Source organism: Podarcis cretensis (assembly GCF_951804945.1).
Source record: "Podarcis cretensis genome assembly, chromosome: 15".
Classification (NCBI taxonomy): domain Eukaryota; kingdom Metazoa; phylum Chordata; class Lepidosauria; order Squamata; family Lacertidae; genus Podarcis; species Podarcis cretensis.
The window spans coordinates 29,445,193-29,464,036 of NC_137185.1; the positions used below are offsets into that span (position 1 = coordinate 29,445,193).

Sequence of the window (18,844 nt, forward strand, 5' to 3'; positions counted from 1 at the left end):
CGCCCCGTCGGCCCTCCCTCCCGGCTGCGCCCGTCCCCGAAGCCGGAGGGCGGGTCGGTGGGCTGCAGGGGCTGCGCCCCAAGCCTCTCCAGGGCGCGCGAGAGAGGGGTCGCGTCCCGGGCAGCGACCCAGCCACCCACCGAGTGCCGCCGCTTTCTGGAGGGTGCAGAGGGAATTTGCTGGCGCCGCAGTAAGTGCGAGTGGTTGGAGAGGCAAGAGTCAGGCGGACGCCCCCAAATGGCACCGAACGAAGCGCGGCCGTCGGGCAGCGTCTCCGGCGGCCCTTCCCGGGGACCGAGCGGCGCTTTTTCTCCAGGGCCACATGCAAGATCTGTGCGGAGAGAGGGTCCCCGTCCCCACCTCTCCCCGGTTGCTTTTACTGAGCGCGGAGGCAGCGGGGGGAGAAGTCGGCGCTCTGCACATGCTCGGTTTCCTCACCTTTGCTTCTAACACCGGGCAAGCAGGTTCCGGGGCTCAGCGGGAATGGGGGAAAGCATGCGATGGTGGCGGGCAGGTGCCCCCCCAGGTGAAGTTTTTTTGGGGTGGTGGTGTGTTTGGTGGCTGGCTCTGCAGGAGTGCTCTTGTCCCTGGGGGTTGGGGGTGCATTGCGGGCGCGGGGGGACTTGCTTTTCCTGCCTATCCCACCCCCACCCACCGCCACCTCCTTCCAGAGCTCCGGGTGGTTCGGGGGCTCCCTCCTTCCCTCCGGGGCGGCAGGGGGAGCTGTGCGCAGAGGCGCCGGCCGGGCCTCTCTCTTGGTCGCGCTTCCTCGGCGGGGCGGGAGGAGGGAGGGAAGGGGAAGGAGAGCACTGCCGCCACCAGGCCGCGCTTCGTCCCGGGCCGCCGCCGCCGCATCCGGCTCCCCCCGAGAGAGCCAGTTGAGCGTCCCAGGCGAGGCCCGAGTCGCGGCGGACACCGGAGGCAGCGCGGAGCACGGCAAGTCTCGGAAAAGGTCCCCGTAACCCCTGGCTCGTCTCCCCACATCCATGGAGCATTTTTGCAAAGGGGGGTGCAGGAGTGCCAACTTGGCCCCGCGACCGTGGGTGCCCGGGGCCGTGGTGCCATGCAGCGTGGATGGCCCTGGCACCGAAATGTGCCAGTGCCCGGCCCTTTCATTAGATGTTTTTTTAAGTGTTCGGGCACCCAGGGCCCCAGGGAGTTGGCACCTATTGGGGTGGGTGGGTTTAGGTCTCCCCCTACCCTCCCGCATCCCCAGGAAAGTGATATTCTGAAAGGGAGACAGCTTTTCTCTTTCCTCCTCTCCCTCGTATTTTGCATCCGGATCTTGTGTCGGGAGAGCAGGCTTAATTGATACAGTTTCCCCCCTCTCCCCCTGAAGCTGGCCTTCTCAACCTGGGCTGCAAAGGAAGCTCGCTGTGCTCCCCTCGGGGCTTAAATCTGATTAGACTTGGGGGATATCTCCTGATCCTCTGGACCGCTGCTTGCCAAATCCTGCACTCAGATGCACCCAGGCCCTTTGGGATTTGGAGGCCCAAGTGGCCTTTACTGGTGGCTGTTGGGCTGACAGTTTGGGTAAAAATAGAGCCAGAAGCAGCAGCAAAGTCCCTGCACCCAGTTGCCAAGGAAAGGGTTTTGCAAGCACATCCCTCTGCTATGCAAGGAACAGGTCCAGGACCTGTTCTTTTTGTGTGTGATGGAACCTGGTTTAGGAGCAGGGAGCCCACACAGGCAACTGTTGTCGTTTAGTTGTGTCCGACTCTTCGTGACCCCATGGACCAGAGCATGCCAGGCACTCCTGTCTTCCACTGCCTCCCGCAGTTTGGTCAGACGCATGTTTGTAGCTTTGAGAACACTGTCCAACCATCTCACCCTCTGTCGTCCCCTTCTTCTTGTGCCCTCAATCTTTCCCAACATCAGGATCTTTTCCAGGGAGTCTTCTCTTCTCATGAGGTGGCCAAAGTACTGGAGCCTCAGCTTCAGTATCTGTCCTTCCAATGAGCACTCAGGGCTGATTTCCTTCAGAATGGAGAGGTTTGCTCTTCTTGCAGTCCATGGGACCATAATTCAAAAGCATCCATTCTTTGGCGCTCAGCCTTCTTTATGGTCCAGCTCTCACACAGGCAACTAGTCACCTGTAAATCCTGTAATGTGTGTTGTGAGTTTGACACCCGGATCTCTCGGGCAATCCAGGGGTTCTGCAGTAGGATCAGCCTCCTGCACTGCTGTACCCCAAAGTTGTAGGGTGCTGTTTTGTCGGTTGTTCTTGTGGTAGTGGTAGATGCTTTTCTCTTGCTGCTGCCTCTAGCCCCACTCTGTAACACCTGCACTGGCCTCGTATCTCTGCAATAGGAACCTGCTGCTAACTGGCCATAGGAGAACCACCCCAGAGCGAGTTGAGGTCCCAAGTGCAGTTGTGACTGTTGGATTCTTTGCTTGCAGAGAGAGCGATGGCCTCTGAGCAAACCAAAGATGATGAAGAGGAGGAGGAGGAGGAAGAGGTGGAGGAGAGCGAAAGTGTTCCTGCCAGCCAGCCTGCCCCATGTGACTCTGAGCTTCCCAAAGGATTTGCCAGTTTGCCTCTCAGGTAAGCTGGACACACTAAATGTTGCTTGGCAAGTGGGAGTCCAGAATCCTCTGGAAGGACAGCCATGGCCTTCAGAACAGAGCCCAAATGACTCCACCAATAATGGAGCTTATTCCAAGCAGATCACAGGACGGTGGTATTCAAGGAAGCAGGATATGAGTTCCCTCTCATTTGGGTACCTGCTGTGTCAGAGAGAAGTGATGCTAAAGCCTAGCTGTTTGATTTGAGGGAGTGTCAGAGACCTTTTTCAGTGGCTTTGATCCTCTGTTGCTGTCTGTCCGGTGCTGAGCATCCTTCTCTGTTGTTAAGGTGTGATCAGTCTCTTTCTGGCGGTGGCTTGGCTTTTCCACACCTGTTCTCTTTCCTTTCTGCCTCTGATCTAGGGATTTGGTTGAGAGGCTGTGCATGCTACAACGGCAAAGCGAGATGTGGCTCTAGGATCTCCTTTGCTAGGATTTTGGGGTATACAGTGAGCTAACGGATGGCTGTCCTTTCCATGTGGCTATTAATTGTGCACCGTGCTGTTCTGGGAGGCATTCAGAAGGAGCAATAATTTCTGGTGTTTGCTTCCATGTGCCTCCAAAGCACCGTGCAAGATAGACAAACCAGCCACACCCTCCCAAGTTGCAGAAGTTTTTGGTTTATTTCTTAGTATCGTGTTCTCCGACCGGCAGTGCCTCCCCAGTGCTCTCAGGGAGGCCTCTTCCCCAGCCCTACCTGGCATTTAAGCGTGGTGCCTTAGATCTCTCCAAGATCACTGATCACTCCTCAAGAGAGGTGATGTTAATGGTTAATGCTCAGCCCCTCATTGTCTCTTGCAGCTACCAGGCAAGTGCTTAAATGCGCAGCTAAGATAATGTATGTGAAACACTTGGAACACTCAAAGGTTGTTGTCAGTATTTAACTGAAGGTGTGAAGTCAGGAGTGAACAATTATGGAGTCACTTATAAGTGACATGTATGGTGTGTGTTTTTCCTTTCTTTTTTTAAACATTAAAAAAAAAATTACAATTGTGGCACCAGCATTACTGCATCTGTACTGTATTAGCTTTTGAAGGCATCTCTCTTTTTAATGCATTTTTAACAACTTATATACACATATTATACCATATCCATCATTTATCCCTTTTCCTAGGACTTCCCAGTCCATCTCTCCGTAGCATTCTAAGCAAACCTTGGTTGGCTGCATATCCTGATATTCCACCCATTTCCACTCAAATCTTCTTTTATTTGATGTTTTATCTGCTGCTCATATGTTAACTCCTATGTGTAGGTTAAATTGAATGTTGTGCCCCCTTAAGATATTCTCCGAAACACTTCCACTCTTCTCTTATCTGTTTGTATGGTTTTTATTAATTGCTTTCTGAGCATTCCTTTGTCACATTTTGAAGACTTTCTCCACAAAAGTCCTGAGCCATTCGGCTCTTTGTCAAGGGCACCTGAGCAAGTAGCTTGCAAGTTCTTCCCCTTTCCTGGTACCTGTGTGTGTGAGGTGGAGTAACTGAGCACTCTTTGTTGCATACTTGGGTGAAATTTGCAGTGGGCATTGATTGTTCTCTCTTTTTGTTCTCTGGGACAGCATAAGTGACCTTTCCATTCACGAAGACGATTGCCTGCCACTGGCTGCCACCACCAATCACACCCATCCGAAAGCTAGTGAGAGCTGGGAAGGTGATCACTCGGAAGATGCAGAAAAGGATTCTGGGAAACCGGAGAATGACTCGCCCTTGCCAGTTCCCCAGGACCAAGAGACCTCAGAAGAGCTTTTGTCTGGCCCCCTTACTGAGGCTGCCTCGCTGCCCTCATCGTGCCCCTCAAGCGAGGAGCTCCCTTTGCCCGACTTGGACAATGCCATTGGAGAAAAGAGACCTTCTCTGTCTGGGGAAAGTCTACCAGTGGCTTCACCCCTTGCACAGGCAGACTGCTCCATGGACCAGACCAGCGACGTCCTGAACTGCTCCAAGGATGAGCTGGGGTCTTTGATCTTGCAGCACGGCAGGCGGCAGAATGGGTGCCCAGATCTGGAAGACACGCCCTTGGCAGTATCTCCAAGTGGGGAAGACCAAGACCAAGAAGGCGCATTCCAAAAGCCCTCCCAGAACATTGCAGTGCAGGTCAAGTACTCATTTAGGGAGGCTGCGGGAGGTGGGGTGCTTTGGAGAGACTTCTGTCTGATGGAGAGTCTTCCTTACCATACACTGAAATTGGCATAGTGGGGAGGGTGCATGGGCCTTTTTTTCACCAAGGTCATTGGTAGGCCTTCCTTGCTTTGGCAAGTGAATGAGATGATATGGATACCTTCAGGTTTTCTTATTGTTTTTGATCGATTAGCATAGAGGAAGGTGGAGAATGGGGGAAATAACCAAGAAGCAGCTAGGTATACTTTTTTCATTTTCTATGGTAGGGTTCTTCATGGTGGCAGTTTAAATGGCAATACTTCTTGGCAATTCTATTTAAAAGGCTAAAGGTTGCATTTATGCTGGCTGACGAGCTTTAGTTCAAGCTTAATAAGCTTTGCAATTTATTCTATAAACATCCCTTCTTTGACTGGCAGCTGATCCTAATAGGGTGTTACGCTGTACATCCATTGCTTTGGGGGGTTACATCTGGATCAACACAGCTGAGAGTGCTTAGAAAATGGCAACCAAACATTTCGGGCTTAGTCATATATACACAGTATGGGGGGCGGGGAGAGAGTATAATAGAGGTGCATAAAATTACACATGATGGTGCAAGAAAAGGAGTAGGGTGACTTACAAGAACCCAGAGGGTATCCAGTGCAGCTGAATGATGGAAAACTGAAGACAGACAGAAAATAGCAGTGTTTCTCAAACTTGGGTCTCCAGCTGTTTTGGGACTACATTTCCCATCATCCCTGACCGCTGGTCCTGCTCCCTAGGGATGATGGGAGTTGTAGTCCAACAACAGCTGGAGACCCAAGTTTGGGAGACACCGATATAATGCATAGTTAAAACTCTGGAATTTGCTCCCACAAGATGTAGTGATGATGGCCATCAACTTGGATGGCTTGAAAAGAGGATTAGCCAGGATGGCTCTGTTCTGCCTCCACTGCTGTAGGCAGCATGCCTCTGAATTCCAGTTGCTGGGGGGTCACAAGTGGGTGGAGTGCTGCTGCTGTTGCACTCAGGTGCTGCTTGCAGGCTTCCCATGGAGCATCTGGTTGGCTGCTCAGAGAATAGGAGGTTGGACTGGATGGGCCAACACTGGCCTGACCCAGCTTTAGGGCTCTTCTTGTGTTCTTATAATGGCATTTTTTGGACTCTTCGCTCAGGTTATGGGGGACCGCCATGTTTTGCTCCTATCACTGACCAAAATGCTTCTTGTGCGTAACCCCTCCAACCTCAACCAGCATTTCTGTTTAGATTAGCTTTGGTAATCAAGTGAAAGGGGAGGCATGGCCTGGGCCCTGTCGACTTAACAGCCCCACAAAGCGACTTCACCAGAGCTTCTTGTCACTGTAACATCCAAAAGAGCATCACAAAATGCATCGCATGACCTTTTTGACAGGCTGAACTTTCTCCTCCCTTTGCAGACCGACTTCAGAACAGCTGACTTGGAAGTGAACACTGATCAGGATATTGAAAAGAGCCTGGTAAGCTGTGCTGTCTTCTGCATGTGTAGCTCCCTCTTTCCTCCAGTAAGAAAGTGTGCAGGAAGGCAGCCTCAGATCCTTCAGAGCAGCGGGGGGGGGGGGAGGGGGGGCTCTTGCCTCAATCCCTGATGACTTCTGCCTTCATAGTGGATGGTCAGACGCTGCTGTGTAAGGGGAGCCCAGTGCAGGACTGAGCCCTATGTCGCCCTCCAGGATTCTCTAGCTGACCTTTGAAATGCTCCTCAAGCCACACTCCCTCCCCCAATTGCACCGCCCACAAGTGTTTTCTCCGGGCTGGAATGTGTCCTTGAATACTGATAATGACTCCTGTGTGCCTGGATGGAGCATAGATGGGGTGGGGCCTGTGAATGTCTCTGCTGAAGCTAGCCTAAAAAGAGAAATGCAGCCCTCATCTAGCAGAGTTCATTTATTCATTATAGATTTTCTTGTGATTTATGTGGAAATCATTAATTCTGTTGCGTATTTTTTATGTTTTATTTATTATATACGGCTACTTTTGTTACGTTGTACTTGTGAATTTTTGTCTGTGTTGTAAGCTGCCTTCAGCACATTTTGAACATCAGAAAGGCAGCATACAAATAAAATTACATATGTGCCTATTTTGGGATGCAGGTGGCTCTGTGGTCTAAACCACAGAGCCTAGGGCTTGCCGATCAGAAGGTCGGCGGTTCGAATCCTTGCGATGGGATGAGCTCCCGTTGCTTGGTCCCTGTTCCTGCCAACTTAGCAGTTCGAAAGAGTTTAAAAGTGCAAGTAGATAAATAGGTACCACTCTGGTACCTGGTAAATGGTGTTTCCGTGCGCTGCTCTGGTTCGCCAGAAGCGGCTTAGTCATTCTGGCCACATGATCCGGAAGCTGTCCGCGGACAAATGCCGGCTCCCTCGGCCAGTAAAGTGAGATGAGTGCCACAACCCCAGAGTCGTCCATGACTGGACTTAACAGTCAGGGGTCCCTTTACCTTTATGTACCTATTTGCTTCAAAATAAAGCTCTGTCAGACACAAAAGGATTAATCTCCTTTTTGGGATCCCCTGCACTTCAAGGGGGGAAGATGACCAGGTGCTGGGGGACAAGGGGGTCACCTCTCCTCGTTCCGATATTTTTTGCAGGTGGATCTGTTCTTTCTGTTGGAGAGTTTTCTCTCTTTCATTGTTCAGGTTGCTTCCCTGACTGCTCTGCTAAGAGAACTGCTCCTCTAGCCCAGTAGTCCCAAGGATAGATCAGGGAGCCCCAGCTCTAGGCTTGGGTAATTTGGAAGCATAGAGACAAGTGGCATGTTTGCTCTAGATGTTTTCCTTGAATCTGTGCCCAATTGAGGCATGGTGACCCACCTCATATGTTTGGCAAGATAGAAACTGTGCCACTAAAAAAAAAAAACCCTATGCCAACGCTAAGGCTGAGGTTAAAATAAGAACTAGAGAACTAAAGAATGCTTGGTGGATACAAAAGCTCAAGAGATCCATCGCTTAGCCGACACTCAGATGCAAAGAGTTTCCTTAAAGCCACAAAGACCATCTGTGGGCCAATAAATAATGGCATATGCCCCCTACGCTCAACAGATGGTACCACACTTCTAAAAGATAAAGAAGCTATTGCACTGCACTGGAAAGAACATTACCAGCATCTGCTTAACCACAACTCCCCCTTAGCTGCTGAGGTCCTCTGCAACTGCAGCTTTCTCCCAATTGAAGAGTGGAGTGTTTGAGGACCGGGACATTCGCAGGGAAACCAAAATGCTTGTTTACAAAGCTATTGTACCACCAACCTTACTGTATGCTTGTGAAACATGGATCACGTATAAACACCTGGAAGAAGCAAAGATCACATGTTGAAGCAATGATTCTTCAACTTCAACTTTGTTGGACTGGTCATGTTGTTCAGATGCCTGATTATCATCTTCCAAAGCAACTACTCTATTCTGAACTTAAAAATGGAAAGCATAATGCTGGTGGTCAACAAATGAGGTTTAAAGACTTTCTAAAGGCAAATCTTTTAAAAAATGTAGTATAAACACCAACAATTGGGAAACACTGGCCTGCGAGTGCTCCAATGGGAGAACAGCCTTTTCCAAAGGCGTCATGGACTTTGAAGACACTCAAACACAGGACGAAAGGGAGAAAAGTGCTAAGAGGAAGGCACGCTTGGCAAACCCCCACCATGATCAACTCCTGCCCAGAAACCTATGTCCCCACTGTGGAAAGACGTGTGGATCCAGAATTGGCCTCCACAGTCACTTACGGACTCACTGTTAAGACCATGTTCATGGAAGACAAACTTACTCGGCTATGAGTGATTGCCAAAGAAGATGTTTGACCTGGCAGAAGTTGGCCTGGCGTTGTGTTAATCATGGAAATGGAAATCTTGCTGGTTCAAGAACAGGACAGACTCCTCCCCTCCCATTTCCAGGTTACCACCTCTTCATTATCTTTCTAGGGTGCAGGGAGAACAAGTTTCTACAATGGGTGGTGTAATTGTGAAGATGGAGAAAGGGCTCCCTCTTTTCACTTCTTTCTTCTTTGCACCCTGGCAGGATAAAATGATGTCCGAGAGGGCTTTGCTGAAGGAGCGTTACCAGGAAGTGCTAGATAAGCAGAGGCAGGTGGAGAATCAGCTCCAAGTGCAGCTGAAGCAGCTCCAGCAGCGAAGGGAGGAAGAAATGAAGAACCACCAGGTAACCAGAGCAGCTTCTGCCTTCCCTCTTTCCGCTGCAGCTGAGCCAAGGGGAGGCTGCTTGTCTCAAGTGCTGGGCAGAACCACAGAAGGCAGGAAGCTGCCGCCTTGTACCAGGTCAGGCAGTTGATCCCCCTTGGCCCAGTAGGGCTTCCTGCTCTGACTGACAGTGGCTCTCCTTCAACTCAGGCAGAGCAAAGTCCTACCTCTAGCTTCCAGCGGCAGCTACTGCTACCTCTGCCATCACAGAGAAGGTTCAAAGACTGAGTGTGGGACCTTCTGGTGCAGCAGGGGCACTTCCTGCTATGTGAGTGGTGGTAACAGTGGGAAGCGTGCCCTTGCATGGGAGAGTCAGAGGTGGCGGACTTGCTTAGCTTGGTGGGTTCAAAATGGAGTGGAAAGAAAACCTCGGTGGAGTTTGCTTATTAAATTTCAGTCCCACGCTTCGGTGAGCAGGGCAAAGGTCCACTTGTGCAATGGGATGTGAATTCTCCCGTGGTGAGTGGACTGTTTTGGAGAGCTCTCTGTTCCTTCCCACTCTAGACACTGTTGATCAATTGTGAGAAACAGCCAAAGGTGTCTGTGTGTGTTCTTAGAGACTTAAGCCAAGCCATGAAGAGGGCAATTGGCTTTAGGAAAATACATTGATTAGGCCTCCTGTGGTTGACCATGCCAACCATGTTAACAGAAGCAGGGGATAAAACTATAGCAATGTGCTGAAAGTTGCTATGAATCTGACCCCAATATTTTCTAGTCCAAAACTTTCTTGTACCTTGGATAGCACTCTGCAGCTTTCCTGACTTCAAAACGTGTATTTTGCATGCAGAGTAGATTGTCTTTAGAAGGGGCGCCTGAAATTCTGGAGAACCACTACAGCGATCAGCATCAACGATACTGCGATAGATGGAGCAATGGTCTTTCTTGGGATAAAGCAACTTTCTATGTTCCTGGATTTGTAAAGATAATTTTTGAACATTCTGGGTGGTGCCATGGTGCAGCACACCAGCTAAGAGAGTGTGCTGTAATTCAGGATGTCACGAGTTCAGATCTTGGTTATGAACTTGCTAGGTGGTCCTAGGCAAAACACTGTCTTCACTGAATATGAAGACAGTGATACTCACAGGAGTCTTTAAAGAAGTTGTAGCAGTTTTGCATTTCTTTTTCATGGGATTGCTTCTGCTGTAGTTGGGTTTATGTGTTTTATTCTGAATATTTTCAACACCACGTTTTTATTTTATCTGAATTTGTTAGCCACCCTGGTAACACAGTGATGCTGAAGGTGTAGGAGATATATATATATATATATATATATATATATATATATATATATATACACACATACATATACATACATACACACACACACACACACACACACACACACACACACACACACGGGGTGAGCTCCCGTTGCTCGGTCCCTGCTCCTGCCAACCTAGCAGTTCGAAAGCACGTCAAGGTGCAAGTAGATAAATAGTTACCACTCCGACGGGAAGGTGAACGGCATTTCTGTGCGCTGCTCTGATTCGCCAGAAGCAGCTTAGTCATGCTGGCCACATGACCCGGAAGCTGTACGCCGGCTTCCTCGGCCAGTAAAGCGAGATGAGTGCCACAGCCCCAGAGTCAGCCACGACTGGACCTAATGGTCAGGGGTCCCTTTACCTTTATACACACACACACACACACACACACACACACACACACACACACCCCTTCATGCGCGCATATTTATTTATTTATTTATTTATTTATTTATTTATTTATAAAAACACAATGTGAAGACCTTTGAGATCTGAAAGCCCAATATAAATACTTGGTGTATTTTCCCCACTCCTCTAGGAGATCCTGAAGGCCATTCAGGATGTGACTGTTAAGCGGGAAGAGACCAAGAAGAAGATGGAGAAGGAAAAAAAGGAGTATTTGCAGAAGGAGCAGGATCTGAAGGCAGAAATTGAGAAGCTCTATGAGAAAGGCAGGAGGTATTTCTGAGAGTTAAAGACAGCAATGCTTAGCCCGCTCTGAAGGTTGGCTCGGAATCCAAAACAGGAGCAAGTCTATGTCAGGTTGGCCAGGTTTGTGGGGAAGGGTCCTTTGATCTGCATCTTCTCACCAAGTCTGCTTTTGCTCAGCAACTTCAGCTGACCCCACGCCCTCCGCAGGCTACCTGGTGCTCAGTCATGGTTTCCGGGAGATCCCATTGGCCCAACTGTTCTCCAGTTGGAACTGGAAGCACAGTTGCGAAGCGACGTTTCTGTTCTCTCAAGCTTTCCCAGCCTGGTGACGGAAGTCTGTGCCATCTTGTATCATTTTCGAAAATCACCTTTTATTGTTTTCCTAAATGTTTTTAGCTGCTTTTATTATTTTTGGTAGAACGCTTTGGGATGAACGTGGAAATAATAGCAACAGCGACAACAATGATATTAGAGATTGCCTTGCTGGATGTGAGTGTGGCTGAGTCGTGACTTGGTTCCTCCACCCAGCCTTGGTCTCTGTGGATGCAAATGCAGCTCCCTATGGTCCAGGCATGGAGACCCTGTCAGACTTCACCTTCCATCTGTTCCAGCCCACATGGCCAATGCTCAGGGGCGATGGGAGCTGCAGTCCAGCCACATCCAGAGGACCAGAGGTCCCCATCCCTTCCCGGTGCAAGGAATTAACTCGGCATGTCCCATTTCTCTTTCCGTACAGGCTGCTGAAAGAGCAAGAGGAGAAGGAGAACAAGATCGTTTCGCTCATTGCTGAGCAGTCTGAGGAGAAGTAGGCCTCTTCCTTTTCTTAAGAATGTTTTTGCTGTGCTTTCCCTCCTTTGCATGTCTCTCTCTCTCTCTTGGTAGTCTTACAAGGAGACTGTGGTTCACATGAGACCTTCTGTCCCCACTTGTGGGGAGGACTCTTCAATTCCCCTCTCTTGTGCCAGTTTGATGTCGCCATCAAACTATTGCATAAAATGATACACGGGTGTGGAGAAAAGGGATGGGGAGAAACGGTTTGTCCCTCTCACAGATTGCCACTAGTCGGAGGAGCCATCCAATAAAGCGGAATGCTGGGAGATCCTTCGCCCAGCGCATAATTAAAACAATGGAAGTAGCTCTTGCAAGATGGCCGCTAAGTCAGATGGCTTTAAAAGAGGTTTAGACAAACCTGTGGAGGATAAGGCTGTGTTCTCCCCGCACTCTTAGGAGACAGTGGGCCTCTGAATACTGAATATGGCTGGGAACTGCAGGTGGGGTCCTGCCTTTGGGTATCTGGTTGGCCACTTTGAGAACCGGATGTTAGACTAGATGCACCTCCTTTTTAGTCTGATCCAGGAGCCAGGTTCCTTAAATTTTTTTTTTTTACAAAATAGTAGTAGTCATAATAATAATAATGATTTATTTACATCACGCCCATCTGCCTGGGTATCCCCAGCCACTCTGGACGGCTCCCAACAGAATATTAAAAACACGATAAAACAGTAATAATCATAAATAAATAAGAATAAAAAAGTGCACCCCACCACCAAGACCATTCCATTGTAACTATCCAACGTCCCAAAATTTCAACACCTCTTGCGATGGTTTGACCCCTTTCCGTACAAATTCTACAAACACCCTCCATATCTCCTCAAAATCATTTCTCCTGCATATTCCCCATCTTACCTTAATGGCACATGTTAATTTATCATTAATAGCTATATCCCACACCTCTTTATATCATTCTTCCATTTTATATTCTGCTTGCCCCTTCCACTTCCTAGCTATAATAATTTGTGCAGCTGTCAATAAATTTGTGGGCAAGTCCTTCGTAGCCTGTGAACCTTCCACCCCATCGTGAATTGTGGAGCCAGGCTCTTAGCTTCTCATGTACTGTACTCCATGTTCAGACAATCTGGAATTGTTGTTAACCTGGGCTATAGTTTCTGCCCCCAAGCATGGTTTGCAAGGGTTGGGGAAACCCTTGTTTCTGGCTACAAATGGATGTCCAAAAGATGATGCGAGGAGGGTTAACGAATCTGCGTTGTCCGCTGGGATGTGTGCACAGCCAGATCGGAGGCTCTCCAATGAGGGTTCTCTTTAGTGAAACAGGAATACAATGTTGCCTCGGGTTAAGTACTTAATTTGTTCCGGAGGTCCGTTATTAACCTGAAACTGTTCTTAACCTGAAGCACCACTTTAGCTAATGGGGCCTCCCGCTGCCGCCGCACAATTTCTGTTCTCATCCTGAAGCAAAGTTCTTAACCCGAGGTACTATTTCTGGGTTAGCGGAGTCTGTAACCTGAAGCGTATGTAACCTGAAGCGTATATAACCCGAGGTATCCTGGATTAATCCTGTATCCTGGATTAAGGGAGGGCAGCCTTTTGAGGGCAGTTCCACTTCCTGGACCCTAAATCAGAGCTCTTTCTTTGCTCCCCAGGGAGGTATGGGAGATGGAGCTGGACAAGCTGAAGAACCAGCAGGATGAGTTCAGCCGGTCGATTCTGGAGGACACGGAGCGGGCTTGGAAAGCAGAGGTAGGCAGGCACCCTGCAGCCCTCTTTGAGGCTGAGCACCCTCTGGCTGCCTGCAACGAAAACAGCATATTCCATGTGAGCCACAAGGCCCAAAGGAGAGCAGAGCAGCACTGTTGCTTGGCTCTGCACGCTGTGCCTTGAAGTCACTGAGCAGCAGCTTCTGCCTGAGAAGGGGCTTCTTGCAGGACTGCTGCCCTGTGCTTGGGGAGTCCCAGAGAGCTGTGATCCACATGGCTGAGTGCTTCTCCTCCCTGAGCCTAGTGAGGTCAGCTTGAGCAGGCCTGACCCTCTGTTCTTGCATAGATCCTGTCCCTGGAGAGCCGAAAGGAGCTGCTGGTGCTGAAGCTGGAAGAGGCAGAGAAAGAAGCTGAGCTCCACCTCACCTACCTCAAGTGAGTACATGGCCAGGACTTAGCAGAGGGAGGGAGAGGCAACACAGTGGAGGTTCGTAGGTTGACCTGGTGGGGTGACGAAATTGAGATGCTTGCACTCTCCATTCTGCATCCTCCACTGGTACCTCACCATCTTTTTCTAGTAGGACCCAAGAGAGGAGGGTCTCCAGCTCTCCTTTGCTACTCTCCCCTATGAAAAACCACAAGGAGGTGCCCAGGGGCTGCTCCTCTGGTGAGGACAACACCTGCCTCTGCCCTGGAATCCTTTTCAGGAAGCCTCACTGCAGGTTCTCTTTCGCTGGGCACTTTGCACTGGCCCTGGGAGTGGGAGCAGCTCAGATGTTGAGGAGTTTCCCTCCATAGTTCTTTCCCTTTGAGTAGGAGCCAGGTTGTACCTCTGCAGTGCTGGAGGCTGCTACCTGTCCTGTGACATCACACATGCCCGTCTGTGACCTGAAAGTATGCAGCGCCTCACACAGAATCTCGGGGTTAGAAGAGGCTTCCCTGGCTCAGAGGCTCAGTGGAGGGAGGCAAAGAGGGAGCTGTGTGTGCTTCTCCTCCCTTCGGCTGGGTCTCTTCCTTGCTGAAGCTCTTTTGTTGCTGTTCTGTCTGGGCAGGTCAGCCCCCCCAACGCTGGAGACCATCCGGCCAAAGCAGGAGTGGGAGACGAGGCTGAACAGGATACGAATGACCAAGGAGAGCGTCCGTGTAAGTGCAAAAGGCTCCCTCTTCTCAGATTCCGGAATGGAGTCTTTGAGATACAGCAGGATCCCATTATCTGCACTTTCTGGAAACAGCTGAAGACATTTTTTGTTACAACAGACTTTTCCAGTTGGATAAATGGGTCTCTACTTCTTTTTTTGCCAAATAGTTTTTATTTATTTTCAAATTTGTAACTCAGTAACACTGAATAAAAATTAATTTAATACAGTTTTTCCAAAAACCCCCCCCCCTGCTTTCCCACTCTCTCAGATATATTCCAATTTATCCCCTTTAACATGCTGCTTATTTTACACCTTTATAGCTTTTCTTAACAAATTGCTTGTCCTTCAGCTGTCCCTTTAACAACTCCTGCATCTAGATAAAACAAAATTATCTCAAATAACAATAAGTGAGGTTATAATAATTCAAATCTTCCATTCTTCTTTGCAACTTTTTTTTTGTTTTTATCCCTGATAGTTTTCAGGCTCTGCCTTTTCATGTCCCCCTCTTAGGGTTTTAATATCGTTTAAGTGTATATGTTCTATTTTGTTATAGCTGTTTTAAATGAAATAATAATAATAATAATAATAATAATAATAATAATAATAATAATAATTTATTTATACCCAGCCACTCTGGGCGGCTCCCAACAGAATATTAATAATAATAATTAAAAAGTGATAAAACATCAAACATTAAAAAAAATTCCCTAGAGAGGGCTATAGTTCACCTTGAGACGGTGGTTTAGAAGGCGAATAAATTATGATAATAATAACTCTGACACTTCTTTTAAAATTTTGTTTTGAATATGTGCGTTTCATCTCTTAGGACCAGTACAACGATCACATCCAGCTGGTGCGGAACGGGGCCAAGCTGAGCAGCCTCCCACAGATCCCCACGCCTCCCCTGCCCCCACCACCCCTGGAGGTGAGCACTTCCCCTCCCCTCCAAGTCCACGCGCAGTCTCGTTGCGGGTGGAGGCAGGCATGCACAACTGAACCTGAAGACAGGAGGGGAATGATGTTGCAAATCAGCTCTTCATTCTGCCTGGCCCGGCTGCAGCGCCTAAGCTGTGCTGGGGGAGTCCCTGTGACCTCGGGAGGAAAACCTGCTTCAAAGAGGGGGCTGGCAAGTGGTCACTCTGAGCTAACGGGCACCCTCCCTCTTTCTTTTTCTTCCTCTCAGACAGACTTCCTCCTACCAGCCTTCCAGCCCAACTCCTCCATTGCCCCGCGGTTGCCCTTCCCCATTGGGACAGTCCCCATGCCCATGGTCATGCCCAGCGCTGACCCCCGGGTGCTCTCCTTCCCGCTCCTCAACCCAACCATCTCTAGGCCCAGCCAGCCCTCGCCCCCTCTGCCCACGGCTTCCCAGGGCAGGAACAGCCCCGTCCTCAGCTCCCTGGCGGGTCCTCGCGTGACGCCTGCCACCGCCGCCTCGCTCCCACCGCCGCCGGGTCTGGGCGGAGTCAAAGCGGCGCCGGAATTCCAGAGACCCCCTCCGCCCCCCGTGGACAAGCTCGAGAAGTTCCTGGAAAAACTGCTGACACGATTTCCCCAGTGTAACAAGTGAGTTGAGCTCCTTGGCCTGTCAGAGCTGTCTTGAGAAACAGGAACTGCTGGGGATTCAACTTGCTTGGCTCACCTGCAGCGCTCGTCTAGGGAGCTGCGAAACGCAGAGGGTTCTCTTTGCGGTCCTGGGGCGGGTGGCAGTGGCAGCCTGGGAGGGTGCTGTAGAGCTGAGCTTGCAAGCAGTCGCCTGGGGGAGTGAGGGTAGGGTAGGGGCATTGTAGAGTTGGAAAGGGAGCCTGAGGATCATCTGTGCCAACTCCCCGTGATGCAGAAATATGCAACTGTCCCATATGGGGATTGAACCTGCGACCGTGGTATTATCACCTGTGTGACTGCCATAAAACTTAGGGAACAAGCTGTGCTACCAAAATGATTAAGGTTTAAAATGATAATTTTAGGCTATATTTTAGTGATCAAGATTTAATATATTTTTTTAACTGCCGCTATATCTGAATTGTCTCTGTTATACCCAATTGCAATTCAATGTATTCCTATTGTGTTTTATGATTTTCCTGATATTGTAAGTCACCCAGAACTGGTCTGTGACCGTAATAATAAAATTCTAATTCATGGTATTATCAGCACCATTCTCTTAACTATCTGAGCTATCCAGTGGTGAGAGAGATGCATTCTGGAGCAGCTCTGCTGCCAGCTTAGACTGCCTGACCCCTGGAAGAGGGGCTGCCTGGGGGAGCCGGGTGGTTTCTTAACCTTCATATAAAGAGCATGTGGGGGAAGAGGCCACAGTCGACCCCAAACCCTCAGTTGCAAGGGGAATTGCAGGGAGCAGACTTTGCTGTGCCCTGTTCCAGCTGTTGTGCGAAAAAGGGGTCATTGGATTGCTGCTGCTGCTGCTGCTTGGTTTGAGGCTGAGATTTGATGCCTGAACTTGGGGTGGAGGGGCTGCTCCCCAAGATCAGGCTTGCTTTAGGGGATCCTCTCCCTCTCATCAGATTGTATGAGAGAGCATATTGATAACCCCACCTCCTCTGGTGGGCAGCATCCACCCCCCATTGTAACAACTGACCCAGTGCATGCTCTCTCTCTCTCTCTCCCTCTCCTTCCCCAGGGCTCAGCTGACCAACATCCTGCAGCAGATCAAAGCCGCACGAAGGACTCTGGCTGGGCTGACCATGGAGGAGTTGAACCAGCTGGTGGCCGCCAAGCTGGTTGAGCAGGAGCGGGTGGCAGCTGTCGGGACCCAGGTAAACAGGATGGAAAGAAGGGGCTGGGTCCCTCGAGGTGGGGAGGATGGCTTGGGCCAAGGGGTCACCTGATGGTAAACCGCCACCACCCTTCCCGGCTTTCTCTGCTACTGCAGCCTCTTGGCCGGATCCATTCCCCGATGTTCCCTGCTCCTCTGCCGCAGATGAGCAACCCCATGTTCTTGCCCTCGGCTCAGGTCTCCTACAGTGGGACACCACCCCAGGTAAGACATCAACATCTCCTTACCTCCCTGGCCTTTCTGAACTGGACCTGGGAAAAGGGTGCAGGGAAAGAGGGAGGTTATAGAGGAAGCCCTCCCTGCCCGGTGGTCAAAGCCACCCCCGTTAACTTGCCACCCTGCAGCCTCGTTGCCACACTCCCTTTTCTCTGTGCCCACCAGGTTCCTGCGGCCTGCAAACTGTGTCTGATGTGCCAGAAACTGGTCCAGCCTAGCGAGCTCCACCCCATGGCTTGTTCCCATGTGCTGCACAAGGAGGTGGGTGCTCAGATGTGCCCTAGAGACAGGCAGCCTGTGGGGCACGCCCAGCACGGCATCCTTCCAGGACTCACACCATGGGCTTCCGTCACCTGGCTGTGGCAGAGCAAATTGTAAGGCCATCACACATTCAAGCTCTAGTCCAGAGGTCAGCAAACTTACCATGCCTTGGGCTAGTGTCTCCAGCGCCAATCGCGTGGCAGGGCAGGGGAGCGCGTGCCCATACGCTTGCGCACACGCTATTTCCGGAACACTTCCGGGTTGGAGGAGCACCGGAAATAATGCTTGTGCATGCGCAAATAATGCTTGCCCATGTGCACAAGCTATTTCCGGTGCTCCTCCAACCCCAAAGCAGGCAGCCGCGCAGTGCAGCGCTGGCAAGAGCAGGTGGCGGCTGCGGGGGTCGCCATGGGCCTGATAAATGAGTCCCTTCGAGTCTTATCTGGCCCCGGGGCCTTAGTTTGGAGACCCCTGCTCTAGTCGCTATAAAGAGCTGCTGCTTCTGCTGTTACTCAGGAGTTTCCCCACCATAAGCCAAATGGAGTGAAGGCCTTCTCCCTCCTAGGGGAGGCAGCTTCCTAGGGTCTTAGTAGGTAGGGTAGGGAATGTCAAGATCAGAGTCTGCTCTGCCTTCCAGCTCTCAAGAAGTGCTGGTTTCAAGGACACAGGATCCTTAACCTGGTTTGCGGAGGAGGGGTAAACACTGAGAATCCAACTAGGTCCAGATTAGTAGGTGGTAGCATAAACTGGCAATTACTATAGCTGCTACTGGAGGTGGGGAAAGACCCTGTGCAAATGCCGCTTCTAGTCCCCACCCCTTACCCCAGTGGGAGGCGGTTGTGAAACAGCAGGCTTTGTCCTCTTCCTCCAGTGCATCAAGTTCTGGGCTCAGACGAACACCAACGACGCTTGTCCCTTCTGTCCCAGTCCGAAATGACCACCGGTGCAAAGAGGACAACAGCGGTACTCTGCCTGGGTGGGACAAGAGCTCCAGCAAGACGCCAGGCACCCCCAGAATTTCTACAGCTCTATATTTATATGGCCATGTATACACATGTACATTTTTATTCTATAGGGAATGTGTGTATAGAAAGTCTGTATACATACCAGTTCATAATAAAGTGTGTATATTATGCAGT

The 18,844-nt window shown here is 50.1% G+C and overlaps 1 protein-coding gene across 3 annotated transcripts; it reads left to right on the plus strand.

The window, feature by feature from the left end:
• The first annotated feature begins 39 nt into the window (after nucleotides 1-39).
• On the plus strand, nucleotides 40-18,842 carry RNF214 (ring finger protein 214). 3 transcript variants are annotated; one of them, XM_079955327.1, is made up of 16 exons: nucleotides 40-190; nucleotides 2,401-2,545; nucleotides 4,124-4,658; nucleotides 6,098-6,157; nucleotides 8,709-8,849; nucleotides 10,688-10,827; nucleotides 11,537-11,605; nucleotides 13,242-13,338; nucleotides 13,642-13,730; nucleotides 14,348-14,438; nucleotides 15,261-15,359; nucleotides 15,618-16,000; nucleotides 17,073-17,208; nucleotides 17,325-17,432; nucleotides 17,610-17,705; nucleotides 18,577-18,842. In XM_079955327.1, exons 2-16 carry the CDS (start codon nucleotides 2,409-2,411, stop codon nucleotides 18,640-18,642), a joined length of 2,247 nt encoding a protein of 748 aa, XP_079811453.1. In that variant the 5' UTR covers nucleotides 40-190; nucleotides 2,401-2,408; the 3' UTR covers nucleotides 18,643-18,842. The 3 variants fall into 3 exon arrangements, with proteins under 3 accessions (XP_079811453.1, XP_079811455.1, XP_079811454.1); XM_079955328.1 differs by lacking the exon at nucleotides 40-190 and adding an exon at nucleotides 782-940 and having other exon boundaries at nucleotides 2,405-2,545; XM_079955329.1 differs by lacking the exon at nucleotides 17,610-17,705.
• The last annotated feature ends 2 nt before the right edge of the window (nucleotides 18,843-18,844 follow it).

Bases quoted from the DNA above. Each gene is read 5' to 3' on its own strand.
- RNF214 (XM_079955327.1), top strand. From the start codon at position 2,409: ATGGCCTCTGAGCAAACCAAAGATGATGAAGAGGAGGAGGAGGAGGAA. The intron at 14,439-15,260 runs GTAAGTGCAAAA...TTCATCTCTTAG, and splicing joins TGACCAAGGAGAGCGTCCGT to GACCAGTACAACGATCACAT. The intron at 17,433-17,609 runs GTAAGACATCAA...TGTGCCCACCAG, and splicing joins ACAGTGGGACACCACCCCAG to GTTCCTGCGGCCTGCAAACT.